Raw genomic sequence first — 19,402 nt, forward strand, 5'->3', positions numbered from 1 at the left:
AGCTGAGAACAGGTGAGTCTTCAACCTGGATTTAAATAAACTGAGTGTTTCAGCTGATCTGAGGCTTTCTGGGAGTTTGTTCCAGATATAAGGAGCATAAAAGCTGAATGAAAGCAGCTTATGTAGGGAAGAGCAGTGTTTGATCGTTTATGAGATGAATCCTCATCAATTTGCAAATTATTTTAATACATTTTAATGTTATTTTTTGCGGTAAATTTAGATAACTACTAAATCATTGTGATTTTTACTTTCCAGCTAATTTCAGCTTTTCGTGTATTTTGAAACTTTTTTTTTTGGGAGACCGGAAATGTAACTGTGTCTGTCTCTAAAGCACGTTGGGTCCACTTCTGTTGTTTAAATGTGCTACAGGCTATAAATAAAATAGATGTGACAGTCAAACACAAAAAGGTATGAGGTACATTGTCTTTCATTAAAAAAAAATATAACAAACTGAACCTAGCAGATAAAAACAAAGCATCAATCTTATCATGCTAGCATGTCTCTAAGACAGGGGTGTTCAACTCCAGGCCTCGAGGGCCGGTGTCCTGCAGGTTTTAGATCTCACCCTGGGTCAACACACCTGAATCAAATGATTAGTTCATTACCAGGCCTGCGGAGAACTTTAAGACATGTTGAGGAGGTCATTTAGCCATTTAAATCAGCTGTGTTGGGTCAAGGACACATCTAAAACCTGCAGGACACCGGCCCTTGAGGCCTGGAGTCAGACACCCCTGCTCTAAGACCATCCAACCAAAATATCGGTAGTATCGGTATCGATATTTAGATCGATCCGCCCACCTTTACCAGTGATACACACAAACTCCTGACGATGAAGTAGAGCGTACAACAGGCTGGACACAGGACAGCCACTCGATAGCTGTACCAGATTATTACCCACACACAAACATGCACTCCGGGGCTGTCTGATCAGACTTGGACATTTGCGTTTTCACATACACCTCCATTGGGTAATGTCTACAAAAGTCCAGCTGCATGACAGTATAAGAAATCCTCAGTGTTGGGTTTACAGCGACTCAAAATGTCTCCAAATTATAGCAGTGGTTAAAAAAAAGAAAACATTTAATAGTAGATTATTTTACTCATGCTGCAATTGTTCAATTGCTACTGGTTATTAAATTTTGGGTGGCAGTATTGCAGACCGTAGATTATAACATGCAGTGGCTGTAGCCCACAGCCATGGAAGACATTTCCACTTCTGACCTTCTATTCTTTCTCTCAGGTCCCTTTGAGGGCCGGGCGACCATTGAAGGAGCGACAGTGACGCTGAAAAAAGTGACCCAGGAGGATGCTGGAGAGTACCGCTGTGAGATCAGTGCTCCTAAAGACTCTGTCAACCTGGGCGAGACCAATGTAACGCTTAAAGTCCTAGGTACCACTGACTGAGATGGGAATCTGCTGTAATAAGAACATTCAGACTATTTTAAAGATGGGAATGTTTTTTTGCTTACATTGGTGTGATTTTTCTGCCCGTTCTTTTAGTGCCGCCTCAAACCCCACTCTGTGAAATCCCCAGCTCAGCAGTGACTGGCTCAGTGGTACAGCTGAGCTGCAGGGACCAGCACAGCATCCCACCTGCCACTTACTCCTGGTACAAGGACAACCAGCCAATGAACCCGCCCCGTCATTCCAACGCAACCTATCTAATCAACTCGCGCACAGGAGTTCTGGTGAGACAAATAAGTGTGTGTGCATGCAGATAAAGAAAACCAGGCAAATGTTGCACACTGTAGTATCGTGTAAGCATAAAGATGCTTCTGCTGAGTTGCTCTTCGGTTTGATACAAGGTAGCATTCCTGATTCTTCCTCAAGGACACGTCAGGACAGAAGACACTGCACTTTAAAGCGTGCTCTTTCTAATAATAGAGGTTTGTTGGTTGGTTTTTCTCTTCCACAGGAGTTTAAATCTGTAGCCAAAGAGGACACTGGCCGATACAGTTGCCTGGCATCCAACGGAGTGGGACTACCCAAGATGTGCGAGGCCAAGCATATGACGATAGGTGTGTGTGTGTGCGTTTCCACACTAAATCCCGCCTCATCCCCCACACCTTTCAGCACCAGACAAAATCAAGGATGCAGTGGAGAGGAAAAGCCCACTAAGTTCATTCCACCCTGCTTCTAAAGTCTGGACACATTTATAGCCTAGCCTACAGTTTGAAGAGATCCTGTGGCCAGTGTGGGCCAAATTACAAAATATAGAACGACGCTGTTGATGAAAATAAGTGCTGGGCTTGTTAATAAATCATGTAATGTGCTCTACGTTAATGCACACTACCATTTAAGCACTTTAAGTAGACCTGTTATGCTCATTTTCAGCTCCATATTTTTTATTCTTGGACTGTGCAGGAGCAGCTGTGCTTGATTTTAAAAAGTAGTTTATTTTACACTGAGCCTGGTGCAGTCCATCTGTCTGAAATTAGCTCCTCCCACTTGCTTCCCATTGGCTCATTAATGTTTTAACAGCAGGTGGGTGGAGCTTTTGCAATCACAGATGGCCATATTAGGGGTTGCTGCTCTCAGTGACATCACACAGAGCCACGAGGGGAGAAGCCTGTCTAAAACAGAGCATTTACAGCAGTGTGTGACCTGAGCTTGTGGCTCACAGGCATTACTTGTTTAAGATGAGCGTTCATCATTGTAACTGTATATATATGACAAAAAGAAAAGCATATTAAGTGGACTTTATTAAATTATAGGAACGCTGCAGTACAGCTTCCCACTTTAGGAGATTATTTTGCTTTATTTGCTGCTTCCTGATTTATCTTGTGTCTCGCTGCTTCAATAAATTAGCGAGTAAACAGCTCATAATTCAGTCTTCACACTTCCAGAGGACGTCAACATCACAGCGATAGTGGCAACAGTGTTGGGGGTCTTCCTGGCCGTGCTCATCTGTGGATGCGGCGGTTTCCTGTTACAGAGGAACGGCTTCTTCAGCCGTGAGTTTGTGTGGCTGTCTTGGCAGTCCGATAACCACTCCACAGTGCACCAATTAATATAGAAACTGTTTTCAATTCCCGCCAAAAAAAGAATGACATTGACTCTGTTTTCTCTTCCACGGTCCCGGCTCATTCATCAGCAGGACACAGAGGAAGGTAAGAGCTTTGTGATTAAATTAACATTGATGTGAACAAACACAAGCTAATATCTTACACGCTGAAGTCGAGGGGAGGCGGTGGGGAGGGGTGGATTGTTGTTGCACTTAGCCGGCCTGTCTGCATCTGTGTGCTGAGTCAGGACTGTATGGAGTGACAGCTGTGGCTGTGTGTGAGTGTGTGTTTTCATTTGAGATGCAGCAGTGCCTGCTTTTCAACTCACTGGGTCATTTGATTGGCGGCAACAGATGCAAAACCCTGGGAAAAAGTTTTTTTGCTATTATTTTGATTGATTTTTTTTTTTTTTAGAATTGATTTCCACTTCCAAGCAGATGTACTAATGTTGAATTCATGTCAAAATACAGCCAGACAGATGACCACTCCACCCGCCTCCTCCCTCCTCAAAACAGGGCTGTGGGGGAAACAATCAGTGCTACATAATTATGGAATAATTACAGGCTGTTAATCAGCAAGAAGGAAAATATTGGCAGTAGAAGGAATTATAGGCAATTAAACTGATTGGACGGGTAATTTGAAAAGGATTATTTGGATATTGAAGAATGAGAGTGTGGCATAGCTGAAGGCGCTTACACCCGTCTTACAGACACTGCCCTCCAAACACACCAGAGTGGGTGTAAAGAGGTTCCAGAAGACACAGAGACATAAATGCATGGCCTCGTATCCCAGGTCTGACTCGCCTGACTTTATGTTATTTGATTACTGGCTTGTTACTGCTTGGAGTTTGATGGGGAGTCAGCGTAGAGCTCTCCTTAAAGCTGATGCGAAAGCTCTTTGTCTGGGTTAAAGTCTGATGCTTATCCTGCTGAGCTAACTGGAGTTGTCAGTGTCAACTTCCTATTTATAGAACAGGCTTCTTCACAAAGAATCAAAGACAATGCGACATGATTTCTGATGCACCGATAGTGGGTACAAATTTACTGAGCGGCGATGCAGATCTAGATTGTGGCATCTAAGAGAAAAATGGTCCCTCGGGCACCTGGTTAGATGGATGAATGTTATTTCATGCTGAGGACTGACAGCGGATGTGTTTTCAGTCGTCGTAGATGAATGTTGGTTGAATGAAGCACAGTTCGGACTGTTCTGGCTTTTTTTTTTTTAGGATACTAAAAAGCGTAGCTGCGGTCACATTTAGTTGCTCACTTAAGATCTTGCTGGAAAATATTAGCCAAAGAAGAAGGAAACAGTTTACTACTTTTATTTCAAATGAGGCACTAGTGATTTCACAGTGTATGGTGAATACTTGAAATGATCGGTTGTAGTTAGAGCTGGGCGATAGAACGATAACGATATGTACCGCGATATAACTTTTTCTCGATAGAAAAATTAAACTATTGCGATAGACCTCGCCGCTCTCGTCCTCTTAAAAAAAAAAAAAGAACAGCCAATCCAAATTAAGTAGCGCAGAGCCGAACCAATCACAGCCGCAGCGTCACGTCACGTGACTTGTTACGTACAGCACAAGTGCCAAGCTGCACATGTGTATTTGTTTGGGAAGCAGCCAGCCACCATACCGCCCGGGTAATGGAGGAAATGAGTGTGCCGACTAGAAAAATCAACCGAGCGTGACCGAAGAGAAAACAGATGATGGTTCCAATGCCGGAGAGATTGTCGAACGGAAGAGCCATAGAAGTTCCGTAGTGTGAAGGTATTTCGGCTATTTCAAGTCTGACAAAAAATAGAGTAGCGCGCACTGTAAATTGTGCCGAAAGCAAGTCTGGAAATACAATAAACTGGTGCATGCGCTACGTCCACACGTACCTGGGTATTTTTGAAAACGCAGATTTTTCTAGGCGTTTGCACCTTTTGTCCACACGTAAGCGGCGTTTTTGGTCACTGAAAACAAAGATTTTTAAAAACTCCGGCCAGGGTGGATATTTTTGAAAACTCAGTTTTTGCATTTACGTGTGGACTAGAAAAACGGAGAAAACGCAGCGTCAAAGGTGTGCGCATTTTTTGACGTCACACTGTGCGCCACGTTATTGTTTCAGTGAAATGAATTTCTACAATACTGTTACTGTTAATTCTACTCTCTGCAGTGTTTAAATGCTTACATATACACACAGTTACTGTCCCTCCACACATACGACTCGGTTCTGCTTCTATGCCCCAGCTTTGTTTACTTTTTCCCAACGAGGCTTCTAGACTTCTGATTGGCCAACATTTCTGCACGGTTAGGAATCTAGCGCCACCTGCTGCTTTGGCATGTTCATAGCAGCGTTTTCCTTCATTTCTGCCTTTACGTGTGGACGGGATTATTTTTTAAAACGAAAACTTATTATGGGAAATAAATATTTAAATAAAAACAAGCTGCTGATTATTTCACATTTTACTTGTGAGCAACGGCACATTTAAATCTTACAAATATAGTTATTTGGCTGATATCGTGATATGAAAAAATCGTATATCGCCCAGCTCTAGTTGTAGTAAGGAACTAGATATAGTACAGGTCTTTAAAGGTACAGTCAGCTGTACACATAAATATGCATTCTTTGGTGTTTAGTTTGTGGAGTTAAGGAGGTAAAGCAGGAACTGATTGGAAGGTTGGTGCTTCGATCCTAAATATCCTTGATACTGAACCCCAAGTTGCTCTCAGCTGCAGTCGTCAGTGTTTCAGTGTTTGATAGAAAGCATAGAGCACAGTTTGTGGAAGCCACCATGTTCTCCTCCATCCTAATTACAGTGGCTGAAATGGACATTGCCTGACCACGTGTAGTCCACTAATGATGGAGAAGAGAACTCATGGCATTCACATGCCGCAAGCTTTGCTTATGTTTTTGATTCCTTGTGTTTTTAGTTAGTCTACCATTCTAGCAAGACAAGCTTTTTTCTGCATTTAGCAGTAGTTTGTTATTAAATCAGTTCAATCCAAATTTGAACTTGATTTGAATTTTAATTCATGTGTACAACTTCAGACTTAAATATGAATGATCATACCTATGTTTAATCATCTGAGAAGAGGTCTCCCACACCAAAGAAGTGAAAACGTGAAGGAAAGAGTTAACGTGACTGGCACTTCATGAACAGGCTTATTTATTCCCGATATTGTCACAATTACTTACTCTCAGCTTATTAGATATTAGCTAATGTTAGGAGGGTAAGAAAACAGAAATCAATTGCCTGTAATCTGCAGTCTACTGACACCTAGTGGTGAGATTTTACACACTGTGCCTTTAAAGGGGCCTAAACTGGAGCCTTGGGTAACTCCAGCTATTAAATGCATTGCTCAAACAAAAGGCAGTCACACAGTTTGAGCTTTTTAATACTGCGGTGTTGGATTGCTGCATGTGATTGGCTGCATGCTTGCTGGTTTATGAAATGTCATTCATAAAGTGTGCTCAAATAAGCTTGAACATCTTGGTTTACTTCTCTATGTAATTTAAAAGTGGGCTTGAACATATTAGTTCTGCCTATTTTGATTCTTACTTTTTCATTTGGGTTTCCAACGTCTGTTGGAATTCAGGTCATTGCTCAAATATTAGATGGACTATTAGGACTTCTACTACTAGTAATATTATTCCAAAGATGAGAGTTTAGAGGTCTGGCATTGCTAAAAACTACACACAAATGACCATAAAACACTGATCAGGGTCATTTCTTTGCTTGTTTTGTTGCAGAATGACAGAATCCACTATGATTCAACATGCCTGACTAAACCTAAGCATATGAGTGAATGTCATTGTTGTCCAACCAGCAGTTCCAGAGACATAATTGGTTGGGCGCCTGTGCATGTTAATTGTGGTATCTTTTGGCTTTCCAGGTATAAATCTGAATGCACAATCCTGTGGGGTAAATTTAACAGAGAGCTAAATGCATGGAATAGAAATCAAATGTGGAGGTTGACAGATTTAGGTTACAAATGTTCAAGCTTTCCAAACCAACAGTTAAGCTGCACATCTTTACGGATGACTTCACACTAATACTCACACTCCAAAGCATGGTGTGCAGTACGAGTCCACGAGGGCATGCTTCTTGTTAAAGCCCATGCCCTGACCCCCCGCAGGTCATTTTGGATCTCCCAGTGTCATGGTGCAGCCCACATCAGCAGCCAAACCCTGCACAGAGCTGAGGACATGTGAGTGTGGCACATTAGGAAATAAAATAAACAGACGTAACTGCTTCGCAGACAGCGAGACTTTGGAGGAACCGCAGAACCTGACCCACCATTAAAACCATATGTTGTTTTGGCTGTTTGTGTTTGGATTAAACAAACGAGATAACGTGTTAATTACTGAGCTTTAGAGGTGCCGGTAAGAAGATTTCTTTTGCTCACAGAGAGCCAAGCTACTTGTTTCCTGTCTTCATTTAAAGCTGAACATCTTTTTGGCTACAACTTTAAATTTACTGGCTAAGTTATGGGTTATTGATATTTTTATTTTTTCCCTGTGAAATAGTTTCAATTTCTTAGAAGAGGATCACTTCCAACAGACTTATTTTTGGAGGTGATTTCGAGACTATAATTAAAGCCATAGAGGTTGATGTGCCAGACACTCAGCAAGCCAAATGCATTACACAACAGTTCACAGCTCCGCTAACGCGATCACTTAGACTTTTAACTCCACGTGCCGCTGCAACACAATACTGTTGCTGAACAAAAGGACCTTTGCACATCTCTGCAGATGCAAACAGTTCACGATGAATGATTCCAGTGTTCATAAACGGCGTTTTACAGCATCTCTGATCAATTCCACATTATTTACAGTTAAAGAAAATGAGTATGTCAAACGTACTTACAAGTCAAAGTTGACTATGTGAACTTTTTTGTTTTGAATGGTGAAAATACACCTACAGTTGGATGTATGCAGTAAAAATTCCCTCATCTGGAAAAACACAGGTTACATTTGGTGAACGGACAGAAGTTTTCTGGTGTATCTTTAAGATTCTTCGGCTTTTAGTTTCAGATTGAACACATAATTGTTACATTTAAATCACATTAAACTACATTAAAGTCTTCTCTGATTCAAGATGTTCGCAGATTCTGGTCGAAAACTGATTTTCCTGTGAACAAAAATTTGGTTTTCATTTGCCAGTGAGTTTGTGTAATGAACCATTTAGGGGAGGAAATGAGGTCAAACATCATAAACGGAAGGAAGAAGTAAAAATTTCAACAGTTTTGATGATGTCTCAAATTGACACCAATTTATCTCCATTCACAACCCAAAGAAACGTAAATATAGATATTTTTAATTTTCAACCTGATTTTTTGAAGCTGCAACTTTCACTGAGCGTTGAACTCGTGGCAGACAAAAGGGCAGCGCTCTGACCATCATTCAGCCTTGATTGCTTAATCCTGTAACACCGAGTGTGTCATATTTGATACATGAGTTTTTAAGATCTCTACATCAATTTTCATACATATATTATATATTTTAACTTTTTTTTTTTAATCGCAACTTTTCAATGTGCAAATCCCTCTTTTGCACTATTTAAAATGACTGTAAATGTGAAAGAAAGAAATTCAGGGAGCTGTTTTTTAACATCGAGCTTGTCATGTTGAAAGGAGATCAATAGCACTCTCATAGCTGTTTATTCAAACAGGAGACGTTAGCTTGGTGTAAAGATCGGAAATGAGAAAAGCATTACCCCGACTCTCTCCGAATCCGTACCACAGCAGTCTATAGAAATGGCTGTAACTCCTAAATAATTAACAAATTATTGTTAGAGCAATTAAAGTCTGCACATCTTGATTGATTTAAAAAGGTCTCTCATTCTCCAAATGCACATACACAAGCCCTCCTGCGACAAACTGCAGCACTTTCCTTACACTTTGCTCTCCACTTTGTTCCAGTGCTGCCTAATGACGAGCTCGCTCTGACTGTTCTTCCTACCTGTGTTTGCCACGTGCATTATTAATACAGGCGAGATATAACTCAGGTTAGAGCTGTCAGGTGTTCTTACCATGTTTCTGTCTTCCAGGTCCAATGTCAACTACATCCCTCCACCCCAAGAAGTAAGTGTTTGTTTTCAGGTTTGCTTCTTTCCCTCTCACTTTGCCTAAATGTAGCAGTTCGCACTTACCGGATGTTTGATGTGTGTGTGTGTGCTTTTTAATTTAAATCATCAGTTTATTTAGCAAACATTAATACGTGTTTTGTGTCCCTCTTCTCAGCCCCAGGATTTTAAACACACACAGTCGTTCATGCTCTGAGAAGCTGGTCTTCCTCTCCAAAAGCAAGACAAAAAGAAAAAAAAGGTGATAAGGTGCCAACACTGGATTCTGATTTTGTTTCGGACTCAGAACGAGCTCTTGATCTTCCAATACGTGCTAATTTCAATCTTTATTCCTCCGCCAATCCTTCCGGATGGTTGATGTCAAGAAAATCTGCAAGGCTTCTTTACTCTGGCTTTGCTGTGTATTCGCCTCTTACATTGATGTCTCCTGCTATTATGGGATTAAGTACAGTTTCATGGTACTCTGCTTCCCCCTGGTGGTCAGATGTTGAATTTGCAATTGATCTTTTTTTTCTCAGTATAAATTTCTAAGGCTAACTGCTTTAATTACTCAATTTTTATTTTTTACCAAAGACTGATGTTTAATTTGATAGATTTCTTGTCTTTAAAAAATTGAATCATGACAGGGAATTCTCCTTAAAGCCATAAGGGAAGCATCTCAGTTGTTTTCAATAAAACTACAGCTTACCTCAGTCAGTATTTCGTCTTCGACACTGGGACCACTCGTGATCTTAGTAAGAACAAGAAGCCACTTAACAATAACGCTGAGGACAACCCCATTCCATCCTGATGTGCCTGCATGGTCTTTTTTATAAATATACATATATACTATATACCTTGTGCCTTTTTAATTTGTCTGTCTGTCATATTTATCTATGGATCACAGTTCTTTTTTTGTAAAAAAAAATTTGCCTTACTTTTTTCTTTATATGTCTTTATATTTCTGTGCCACTGATTATCAAATGGAGTGTCTGTTTTTAGGCTGTGTGAATGACTTCAGAGTTTTATTTGAATAGTGTATCAGTAATAAAGTTTTTTCTACTCAAGCCCATGTTTGTTATTACCGTGTTTCCAATGGTGGAAAGAATGCAACACGAGAAGTAGCTGCCTATACACTAGAGGTGGCATGTTCTTCAAAACCACAAATTACATCAAGTTATCTCACATGTTGGGGGGGTTGGCAACAAAATGAGATTTTCAAGCATAACACTGCCACTAAAACCTGCCTGTAAGGCAGTCTGCTATCAGTCTGAGATTGAATGGGGTGAAGTTTGCAATTACATACAATCTGTTTCTGATGGTACAGCAACTTCCTGTGATAAATCACTGGAAATTACACATCTGGTGCCGTCTACATGGACAGAAATTCACCTTTAACTTTCACATTTGTGCTCAGTACACTTTCCGATCTCCACACTTTGCAATCACAAGTGGGCATGAGTAAACAACAAAAGCCACTGAGTTTTTCTTCTTTTGTAGATGTGAGGAGGTTGCTGTCCTGGCTTTATTCCTGTGACTGAGCTGCTAGCTAGCTCAGGTAGCTTTGTCAAGTGCATCCAGTGTTGGATGGTTTAGCAGTTTGCTCAGCTAATGTTATAACTTTACGGTGGTGCTGATTGACTTAATAAAAGACCAATATTTGGTGTTCCTTTACCGATACGATATCATCAGGCAAAATATTGTGATACTACGCTGTATTGATTTTCTGCGCTGCCTATAAAATCCTGTAAACAACCATTAACTTGCACTTCCAAAGCCAGTTACTGATGCAAACCCCATGTTTGTACACTGTAGTAACCAGCTACCTACTAAAGCATCATCTCAAAGTCCTTAAGCATTTGCTGCCACTTTTTATATCCATGTTTGATCAGAACCAAACGTCACTCGCTTTTTCACCATTTTTACATTAGCTTGTGTTTTTATCATCCCTGCCTGCCTTTACCAGCCGCAACACTCAGGTGTTACATTAATATAGATATGGATGTGTTTGAGGAGTTTTCAGAGTAACAGCACTTCTCCCACCGCTGCAGTCAGCACAAGCATCAACCTGACAAGAGGAATTATTCATGACTTCTACTTAAAGTGACAAGAACGTGTAAATCTAATTAAGTGGACTGCAGATTTATCAATGTGGAAAACTGGTAGTTGCATTATTGCTTTATTCGTCAAACTAACTGCATCATCTCTTATAATGCTCACAGTCTCTGCTGTATTCCCATAGATGGCTACAGTGAAGTGCAGCGGCCTCGGTCGGCAAGACTTTACATTAATCTTTCAAGTGATAATCTCCCAGCAGACCTGTTCCCTCCCAGACAGGTTAACTAAATATTTCCAGAGTTGCTTTTCTCCCCCTCTAACAGAATAAACAGCAACATTTTTAACCCACAGCCATGACTACATGCACTTCTGTTTCTTTTCAGTGTGTTTAATGAAGTCGTGCACTGCTTGAAATCACAGTGGTAGATGTTGGTACATTTTCTGAGCGCAGCTTTAAAGGCTGGCTGCACAGTCTAAAAAATTTAGGCACCAGGTCAGACAGAAACTTGCCCTTTCTGATGCTATTTTGGGGTTTCAAAACATTCATCACGGAAAGGCTTAAATGCATCGCTGACCTTGTCATAACGGGGAACGCTCAAGAACGGTGCAGATTGACAGCCAGTTTGCATCTAGGTCAGCCAACATTTGGCTTGCTGCTTTTTGGATATCTACATATAAATTAAAAAATTAAATTAACTGTGCCTCACCATATGTTCTGGGAGTGTCACTGCAGCTGGATGTCTTTCAGTATTTCTAATCAAACCTCCTTCGAGTTCTGAGCTTGTTTGCATTTGTCCAATCCGACAAACGGTTATTTGAGGGAAACTGCTTTTAAACATTTTTCAGCTCCAAAGGAAAAAGTAAATAATGTTGACATCTTTAGTCTTTTAATAGTAGCCCGGGGACAGATTTATAGACATGCAGAAAATGTGCAGGCCTAGTTATACAAGTTCCTAAGCAGCCCTCATTTCCTGGCACAAATTCATGGTTTGAGGGCGAGTGTCTGGAAATTAGTCATTCAGATTTTTAGGTCCAGATTTTACTACACAGCCTCAATCACAACATATTTATAGAGTCACAAAGATCTCGTAGTTCAGTCCACTATCTTTTTTATTAAATACAACATATTTTGTGACAGGTAGGAGATACACAACATGCACATCATTCACTTGGCGCCCTCGTCAAACTTCGGCTCTGCAAAAAAATAGACAAGATGGAAAAAAATGTGAATCACTTCCTCCTGCACTGCAATATTAGTGATTATTCTGACATCTAAAACAAAAATAAAGGTATAGAAATATACAAAAAGTGGCCACTATTAGCTTCATCAAAAACACATTGAAGTTAAAAAATAAAATCTTCCTGACCCAATTTCAAGCAAGTCATCTGGCTGTGTTTGATGACAACATCTACGCTATTTATAGACCCAAGACTCAAATCACAGACTGCCTCCTCTGTAGCAAAGGCATAAATATTTATGAAGGGAACAACTGTGGCATAATAAGCACATGCCATTGTCACTGTAGTCCTGCGCCTTCTCGATAATCAGTAACAAAAGGCACAGTTTTGACCATAAAATATCACGTTTTAGGCATTTGCTTAAATAACACAAAACAAGAACGACCGCATTACGTCAGTAACCCAAAGATTCATTTAAACTGGAAAGAAACAAATCAAAACATTTTTACAGGCTTAGTGCCTCCAGTGCTGTAGTGGTAAGCGAAAGGTCGCTGGTTCAACTCCAGAGACACAAACCCCTTTGAAATGAAGTGCTGTGGGACCTACCCACTGTGGCGACCCCTTGTGGCAAGGAAACCTTTAGTGATAAATATTTTTACCTAAACTGTAACTACAGTATTAAAGACTATTCAGCAAACTGCACTTGCTGAGCCCATGAGCCCAAACAGACCTGTGAATTTGAATTCAGGGAACTTGTTGAGGTCTCCTCCTCCATATAGTCTCTGCAGTTTGATTACTTCTTCACCCAGATTCTTCTGATAAGCTGGACCTGCATCCACATTGCCACCAGCAGTCCTGGGAGAGCAAAGGCATCAAAAAAATGTTCAACATTCTGAGCACGATTGCAGCAAGAGGAGGAGATGCTGTTTGAACAGATGTTAGTGAAGTGCATGCCAGAGCGCACCCAAAGGACATTTAAAGTTAATGCTTTGCCAACGGCTGACCTCTGAGCTGGAAGTCTGTTTGGTAAACTTTATTCAAACTTGTCTGTCAGTGGCTGGAGGTATCACCAACTCACTTGGCCTTGCTCTTGTAGTCACGGATCTTGTCCAGGAACAGTTTCTGGACGGGGTCGAGCTCCTTGGCCCGCTGGAAGAGGACAGCAGAGATGCCGATGTTCCTGCGCAGGGTCAGGCTCACGGCAGAGCGCAGCACGGAGGACAGCTGGAATAACCGGTGCAGAGCCATCTGAAGGAGCCAAAGCGTCGAGTTTGGGTGACATTTAAACTGATTTTGGACGAAATGTGCTGGTACAAAGTACTCTGAGGGCTTGAAATTACACCCCTCAATAAGTGATAAACGCATTTTTCTTTCTGCGTGTTAAATCCTTAATTCCGCTTTCACATGGACATGTTTGCTATCTTTTACTAATTCCCTATCAATCAGTACCACTAGCTGCCTTTAGCATTAGCTAGTTCACGTCAAAGGCAGAGCATAGCTAACTAGCACACTCAGTTTGCTACTAACCCAAACACCCAGTCTATAGAAACAGAGTTACTATAACTACAAGATGTTAGATCGGCTTTACTGAGTTGCTGCTTGCTGGTCAACACTTGACGTTTCCTTCATTCAAATGACAAAACAGCGGCTTATGCTAACATGCTAAGCTAGCTTTAGCTGACACTAGGGAGCGTTCGGACATTTTTATACGGTTTGATGTACCGCGGTGTGTTACACCACCGCTCTCACCAAACGCACCACCGTGCACGTATCTGTGTACGCAGAGCGTCGTGACAGAAGAGGTGAAGTTAAATGTTTGATAGCTTTTCTTTTTAAGACACCGTACTCACCTTGGATTTGACACCCAGAGCAACAGAGCCAAATGTGAAGGACCGCGGTGAATTGTGGGAGTTCGTTGTTGACAGGAGGCGTTCGCGAACGTCAAGCATTAACTCTATATGCGCAGGACTGCGCACGCTCAGTTTGATCTCAAATTACAGTCGAAAGAGGTCAACGAAGTTTGACTTAAAATGACTAACAGAAGCATTTTTTCTAGCTAAATTAAAGTGACCTGGTTGTAAATGACTCTTTCTATTGAAAATCTCTATTATGGCTTTCTAATTGGCCGTGGAAAGATGTTCATTTTATCACATTAATGCATTTCTCTTGTTAGTTTACTTCTCGCCGAATTCCACCTTCACTGTAACTTAGCTATTGTGTTTATGGAGGAAAAGTCTTGAGCCACCCCTATCTGTCTTCAAATCTTGCTGTAAAAACTGGAAATAGTTATAATCAGTTTTATTCTTCATCACAGTCTGAGCTCTCTCTGGCATCTTTCTTCTCATGTCTTTAAGTAGGCTTCAGGGATAGTTCTCCAGGCTTCATGGAGGACATTCAAAGCTTTTTTTGGATATTCCTGCACTTTGTTCCGTTCGTGGTCAAGATGATCCCACACTTCTTCAATAATGTTGAGCTCTGACCATGACTGATAGTGTTCATTGTGCGTCTTGTCTTTTTAGGTCTGTTTTTATTGCATTGGCATTGTGTTTGGGATCACTGTCATGCATGTCATGTAAAATGAAGCCCCTGTCAGTCATACACTTTTCACATGGTAACATAATGGATGAAAATCTGTTCTGTCAGTATTGACAAGCTCTCCAATGCACTAGTTGAATTCAGCACCAAACCATGACAAAGCCTCCATGGTGGTTGGACACACTGACCTCCACTGTACACACGGACAACAATTTGAACAAAAAATACACATTTTGGATTAGTCACCCCATCAGACTTGTTGCCACTGTCCAGTTCTTTACTAATTTAGCATACCTAAGCATTTTCTTAAGAATAGCTTCCTGGCAGCCACCATCCCAGTGAAAAAAATTCTAATAAAGCTTCAGTGAACATTAGGTGGACCAAATGAAGGGCCAAATGCATCTCTCAGATATTTATTCCAATTTTGGATATGGCTCACCTGCTGTAGATAATTTATTGAGGCCTACTGCTTCTTCTTTTGTCTTCCACTTGTCCAGATTCCTCAGATTTTTTTAAGGATACATTGCACACCATGCTGACATAGTCAACATTTCTGGTTAATTGCTCTTTGGGAATCACATTGTTGGTCAAAAAATATAATTTTATGCCTGTTAGGCTGTTATCATGGATTTAACCAAAGAAATGGGAACAGGTGATTTGCTTTTGTAAGAGGCTGCTGGCAAAGTGTCTCAAGATCCAATTTAAAATAGTATTTTTGCAAAGTTGTCTTTTATGTGTCAACACAAAATTGGTTCATACCTTGAGTTAAATGCCTTCTTTATGCTTGAATGTTTCATAGAAGGTCATCAAAACAACAAAACAAAAGAAAGGTTGGCTCATTGGAAGCAAAACAAAGAAACGAGGGGTGGCTCAAGACTTTGTAGTCTAGTTGGCAAAAGTATTAAGGTAAAAAGGGTGTGGGTAAACAGTCAAAATTGTTAGCCATCTTGACGTGTTTAAGCTAACTGAAATTATGAACTAGAAGCGGAAAATGATAGTGTGGTTTTAATTTAAATGCTTTGCTCAAAGTACGCAGTAACATTTGAAATAGCTCAACAAAAGCATGAAAGTGAAAAGTGAGTGAAGAGTTGGATGTGTTCACTAAACAAAGCGGAAAAAAAATGGTGAAAGTGGTCAGTAAACAGTGAATTACTTTTAAATGGAGGAGTTAAAATTAGAACGTCTGCCTCCTTGGAAGCAAAATATAAAGAAATGATGGATGACTCAAGACTTTGGCCCAGTACGGTCTATCACTCACTGTGACATCTTGGCTTGTCCCATGGCCAACTTGGCAATTTTATTTTAAAAACTTGTTTTCCCTGACTTTTTAGTGTTTAGTTTTGACTCCGCTCATTTACAGAGTTACATTTGCCAGAAAGTCACAAAGTAGCCAAAATAAAACTCATAGATATGCAGTTTAATTGTTGCCTTCTCACAGTGAGGATCAGGTCCTGTTCAAACACTGCCTGTGTTCCAGTTAACCTTTAACAAGATGACCTGGGTTCAGCTGCGTCTGGAAGTTAAGACCCACGCCGGAGCAACACTCTGAATCCCTGTCAGCTCCACTCTGCTGTTTTCCGTCTGAGAATGACCTTTGGCCTCCTTACCCAAGATAAGAAAAAATGTCCTTGTAGTGGGGCCACTCTTTTGATATTTAAAAACAGACAAATGTGAATTATTAGAATTAAACTGGATGCTTATGCCTGTTTTTGAGCATTAATAGTAGAAACATCACAGAGACACAGCACTTATATGTACATTCAAAACTTTATTATGGAATACAGTGTAGAAAGCATTTTCCCAGTCAATGCAAATGGCCTGCACAATATTACACAGTGGAAAACAAAACCAATAAGATAACCCACAGGAAAAAAAAAAAAAAAAAAGTAAAAGAAAGATAATCCTGCTTCCTCTTCTACTCTACTGCCCTCTGTTGGGCTTCTAATGAGCACCCTCCGAAAAGCACACACACTCATCCCTCTGCAGCCCCCATATCTACATGTTCTACTCGCCATTTCCTCACGGATCTCAGCGAGGGGCCACAGTGCGTCTCCTTCCACACAGTGTTAACACGGTGACCACCCGTCAAGCATGAGCTGACCTGATAATGCTGAACAGGGGCTTCTTGCCTACCTCTGACCAACATTGGATCGCTGCTTTGCCCCCCCACCCCAAGCCCCCGGATTTGCCGTCAGCTCTTGATGGTAAATCCCATCATCATCATCATCATCATCATCAACGCTGCCTTTCAGGAGTCAAGTGTGAGATGATGGCAGAGAGGTGAGCAGCATGCCTGAAGGAAAGGGAAGTCGAAAGAGGAGGGAGGTGCTGGGGTGGGGGGGGGGTGAAAATCCATTATATATATACACACACAGACTGCCTGCCTGCCTGGCTATCCAACCGGAACTGCAAGTCATTTCCTCTCTACCTCCACCACCTCCTCTTCTCAGAACTCCACCTGTTCTATCCGCAGAAGAAAAAACAAAACCAAACAAAAGAGACTGCGTCGGCTTACAACTGGATGAACCACCAGACTAAAAACGAAAACACGTACACGCCGAGATGATCTTAACCTCCATAACAGACTCCTCACGTGTTTCCCCGCCTTCACCCCCACCCCCGGCCTTCCCCAAACAACATACACTCTAACTGACATACGATGCCCTTATTAAAAAAAACCTAGCATGAAATGATCAAGAAACCAAGAGGAGTGATTTCCGAAGCCTTTAACACAATATACTTCAGTGAACGAGAATAATATACAGAGATGAAGCCGGCTCCCTCTCCTGCAGCTTCTGGAAAGTAGCAGGATTAAAAAATATATATATGTATGAGGATCACACTTAAACGGCAAAAGAAGGAGGAAAAAAAAACAAAAAAACAAAAACATCTTTTAAATGTGTTTTTTTTCTTTACATGATATCAAAGCAGAGCCCGTTCATCTAGATTTATATATATTTTTCATCATTGTTTTTAAAGTCACGTGATCACGAGAACATACTAAATGTACAATCTTGCTAGAATGACAATCTATAAGTGAGAAATGATCTCGAGAGAGAGCAGCTGTAAGATCTCCATGTGGTGGTGTTTTGTTTTTTCCCCCCTTTTTATTTTCTTGAAACTTCCAAATCCTGTTGTCATTGTTGTCATGCACTACATAGGAACAGCTAAGACTTCAGCATTACTTCTGTAACATTACACGTAATTTAAAAAAAGGACTTTACATCTTTTTTTTTTTTCCTCCGTTTTCGGTCTTTTTTGAAAAACAAAACTGGAAAACGATAAAGAGAGAAAAAAAGCAACTTTAAAATAAAAACAGCTCATTCAGAATACATGATTACTACTGTCGTCATAATCATCAACATATTCACCATCATCATCAGAATCAGCATCTTCAGATATCCTTAAGAGCCTTGTGTGACTTAACACAGCCCAGCTGTTGTATGAATGCACAAAACAAAAAAAACAAAAAAATTAAGGGAGAGGATGAAGGGAGGGAGGAAGGGAAGGATCCAAGGAGTAGGGAGGGAGAGGAGGCTCATTTATACTCCAGTGTAGACTGTAGAGAGTGTGCAGTAGTGGTGCAGTAGGCGAGGAAAACACTGGGCCTCGTAAAAATCATGGTGCTGCTATATTTCCAAAATCATATCATCATTACGAATACGCAAAAACAAAAACGATTCAGAGGAAACTGCTCGATTCTGATGATTCTGCATGCAACAATTTTTTAAATTATTTTAATAACAAAGGCCGAGGCCAGCATGCGTCTAAACACCCTACTGATCAGCGGTCGGATCTGCTTACAAAGTCCACACCTAAAAGCGACCCGAGCCTAAAAATAAACATAATAAACCCAACTACACACTGGCCCTGAATCAGTGTTGAGAGAGAGCGAACGTGTGCTCGTCTTCCCCAAGAGAACGGGTTTGTTTCCATGCACCGGGCAGGGGCTTTGCTTGTTTTAAGGTTTTTCTTTCCCCTCCATACATCAGCAGGCCCTGACGGAGCAACGTATAAAAACTCCTTCCTTTAATTAAAAAGGCGTCTTGCTCCAGTAAAGTGAACAAACTTGGTGCAGAGTGGCTTGGCCGCAGTGTAAGAAAAAAAAGAGAGAGAGAAGAGAAAGAAAAAAAAAAACAACCCCATGCTACAGTCGCTCCTTGTGCTCGTAACTGACTATTTCAGTCACTTAAAGATCCGTCTTTTGGTTGAAGGGAGGGCTGGGGAAGGGAAGAGGAGGGAAGGTAAGGGGAGGGGAGGTGACGATGTGTGGGATGAGAATGGTTTGTGTGCATTTGTTGTTGTTTTTTGTGTGTGTTTACGTATGTGTACATGTGATATCCTCCTCAGTTCTGCATCTGCTCGAAGAACTTGTAGGTTGGGTTCTCGTAACCGTTCTGCTGCATCTTTGACAGGTGGCGCTCCTCGGGGGTGACGGCAGCATCCACCTGGAGGAGAGCCAAGACAGAAGGGGAGGGAGGTTACAAGCAGAATAGGTCCTGTGGCGTAATGTAAACACAATTTACATTTTAAGACCTTTTTACTGCTTCTGGGAAAACATTAAGAGTAAC

At 41.0% G+C, this 19,402-nt stretch overlaps 3 protein-coding genes across 4 annotated transcripts in view; 1 reads left to right on the forward strand and 2 right to left on the reverse strand.

The window, feature by feature from the left end:
• Positions 1-9,934, forward strand: part of jam2a (junctional adhesion molecule 2a) — a 21,058-nt gene extending 11,124 nt beyond the window's left edge. Inside the window, exons 4-10 of the mRNA XM_005730927.1 lie at positions 1,241-1,390; positions 1,501-1,688; positions 1,916-2,018; positions 2,847-2,954; positions 3,095-3,110; positions 9,045-9,078; positions 9,238-9,934. Of these exons, the coding sequence (XP_005730984.1) occupies positions 1,241-1,390; positions 1,501-1,688; positions 1,916-2,018; positions 2,847-2,954; positions 3,095-3,110; positions 9,045-9,078; positions 9,238-9,276 (638 nt within the window). The 3' untranslated portion in view covers positions 9,277-9,934. The remainder of the gene's footprint in view (positions 1-1,240; positions 1,391-1,500; positions 1,689-1,915; positions 2,019-2,846; positions 2,955-3,094; positions 3,111-9,044; positions 9,079-9,237) is intronic.
• Positions 9,935-12,206: 2,272 nt separating this feature from the next.
• atp5pf (ATP synthase peripheral stalk subunit F6) lies at positions 12,207-14,235 on the reverse strand. Its single transcript, XM_005730928.2, has 4 exons — positions 14,147-14,235; positions 13,375-13,544; positions 13,027-13,151; positions 12,207-12,311 (listed from the first exon to the last, which is right to left on the reverse strand). Exons 2-4 carry the CDS (start codon positions 13,542-13,544, stop codon positions 12,283-12,285), a joined length of 324 nt encoding a protein of 107 aa, XP_005730985.2. The 5' UTR covers positions 14,147-14,235; the 3' UTR covers positions 12,207-12,282.
• Positions 14,236-18,372: 4,137 nt separating this feature from the next.
• appa (amyloid beta (A4) precursor protein a) overlaps positions 18,373-19,402 on the reverse strand; it is a 33,934-nt gene continuing 32,904 nt past the window's right edge. For both annotated transcript variants that reach the window (XM_005730930.2, XM_005730929.2), the window contains one exon: positions 18,373-19,279. In XM_005730930.2, coding sequence (XP_005730987.1) covers positions 19,178-19,279 — 102 coding nt within the window. In that variant the 3' untranslated portion in view covers positions 18,373-19,177. The remainder of the gene's footprint in view (positions 19,280-19,402) is intronic.

The sequence above is a fragment of the Pundamilia nyererei genome, unplaced genomic scaffold (genome assembly GCF_000239375.1).
Source record: "Pundamilia nyererei isolate P.nyererei 1_Seehausen unplaced genomic scaffold, PunNye1.0 scaffold00040, whole genome shotgun sequence".
NCBI classification, from domain to species: domain Eukaryota; kingdom Metazoa; phylum Chordata; class Actinopteri; order Cichliformes; family Cichlidae; genus Pundamilia; species Pundamilia nyererei.

Excerpts from the sequence above, each read along its gene's own strand:
- atp5pf (XM_005730928.2), bottom strand. The coding sequence starts at position 13,544 with ATGGCTCTGCACCGGTTATTCCAGCTGTCCTCCGTGCTGCGCTCTGCC. Across the intron at positions 13,152-13,374 it reads GACTACAAGAGCAAGGCCAA|GACTGCTGGTGGCAATGTGG; the intron begins GTGAGTTGGTGA and ends TTGCTCTCCCAG. Across the intron at positions 12,312-13,026 it reads CCCTGAATTCAAATTCACAG|AGCCGAAGTTTGACGAGGGC; the intron begins GTCTGTTTGGGC and ends ATTTTTTTGCAG.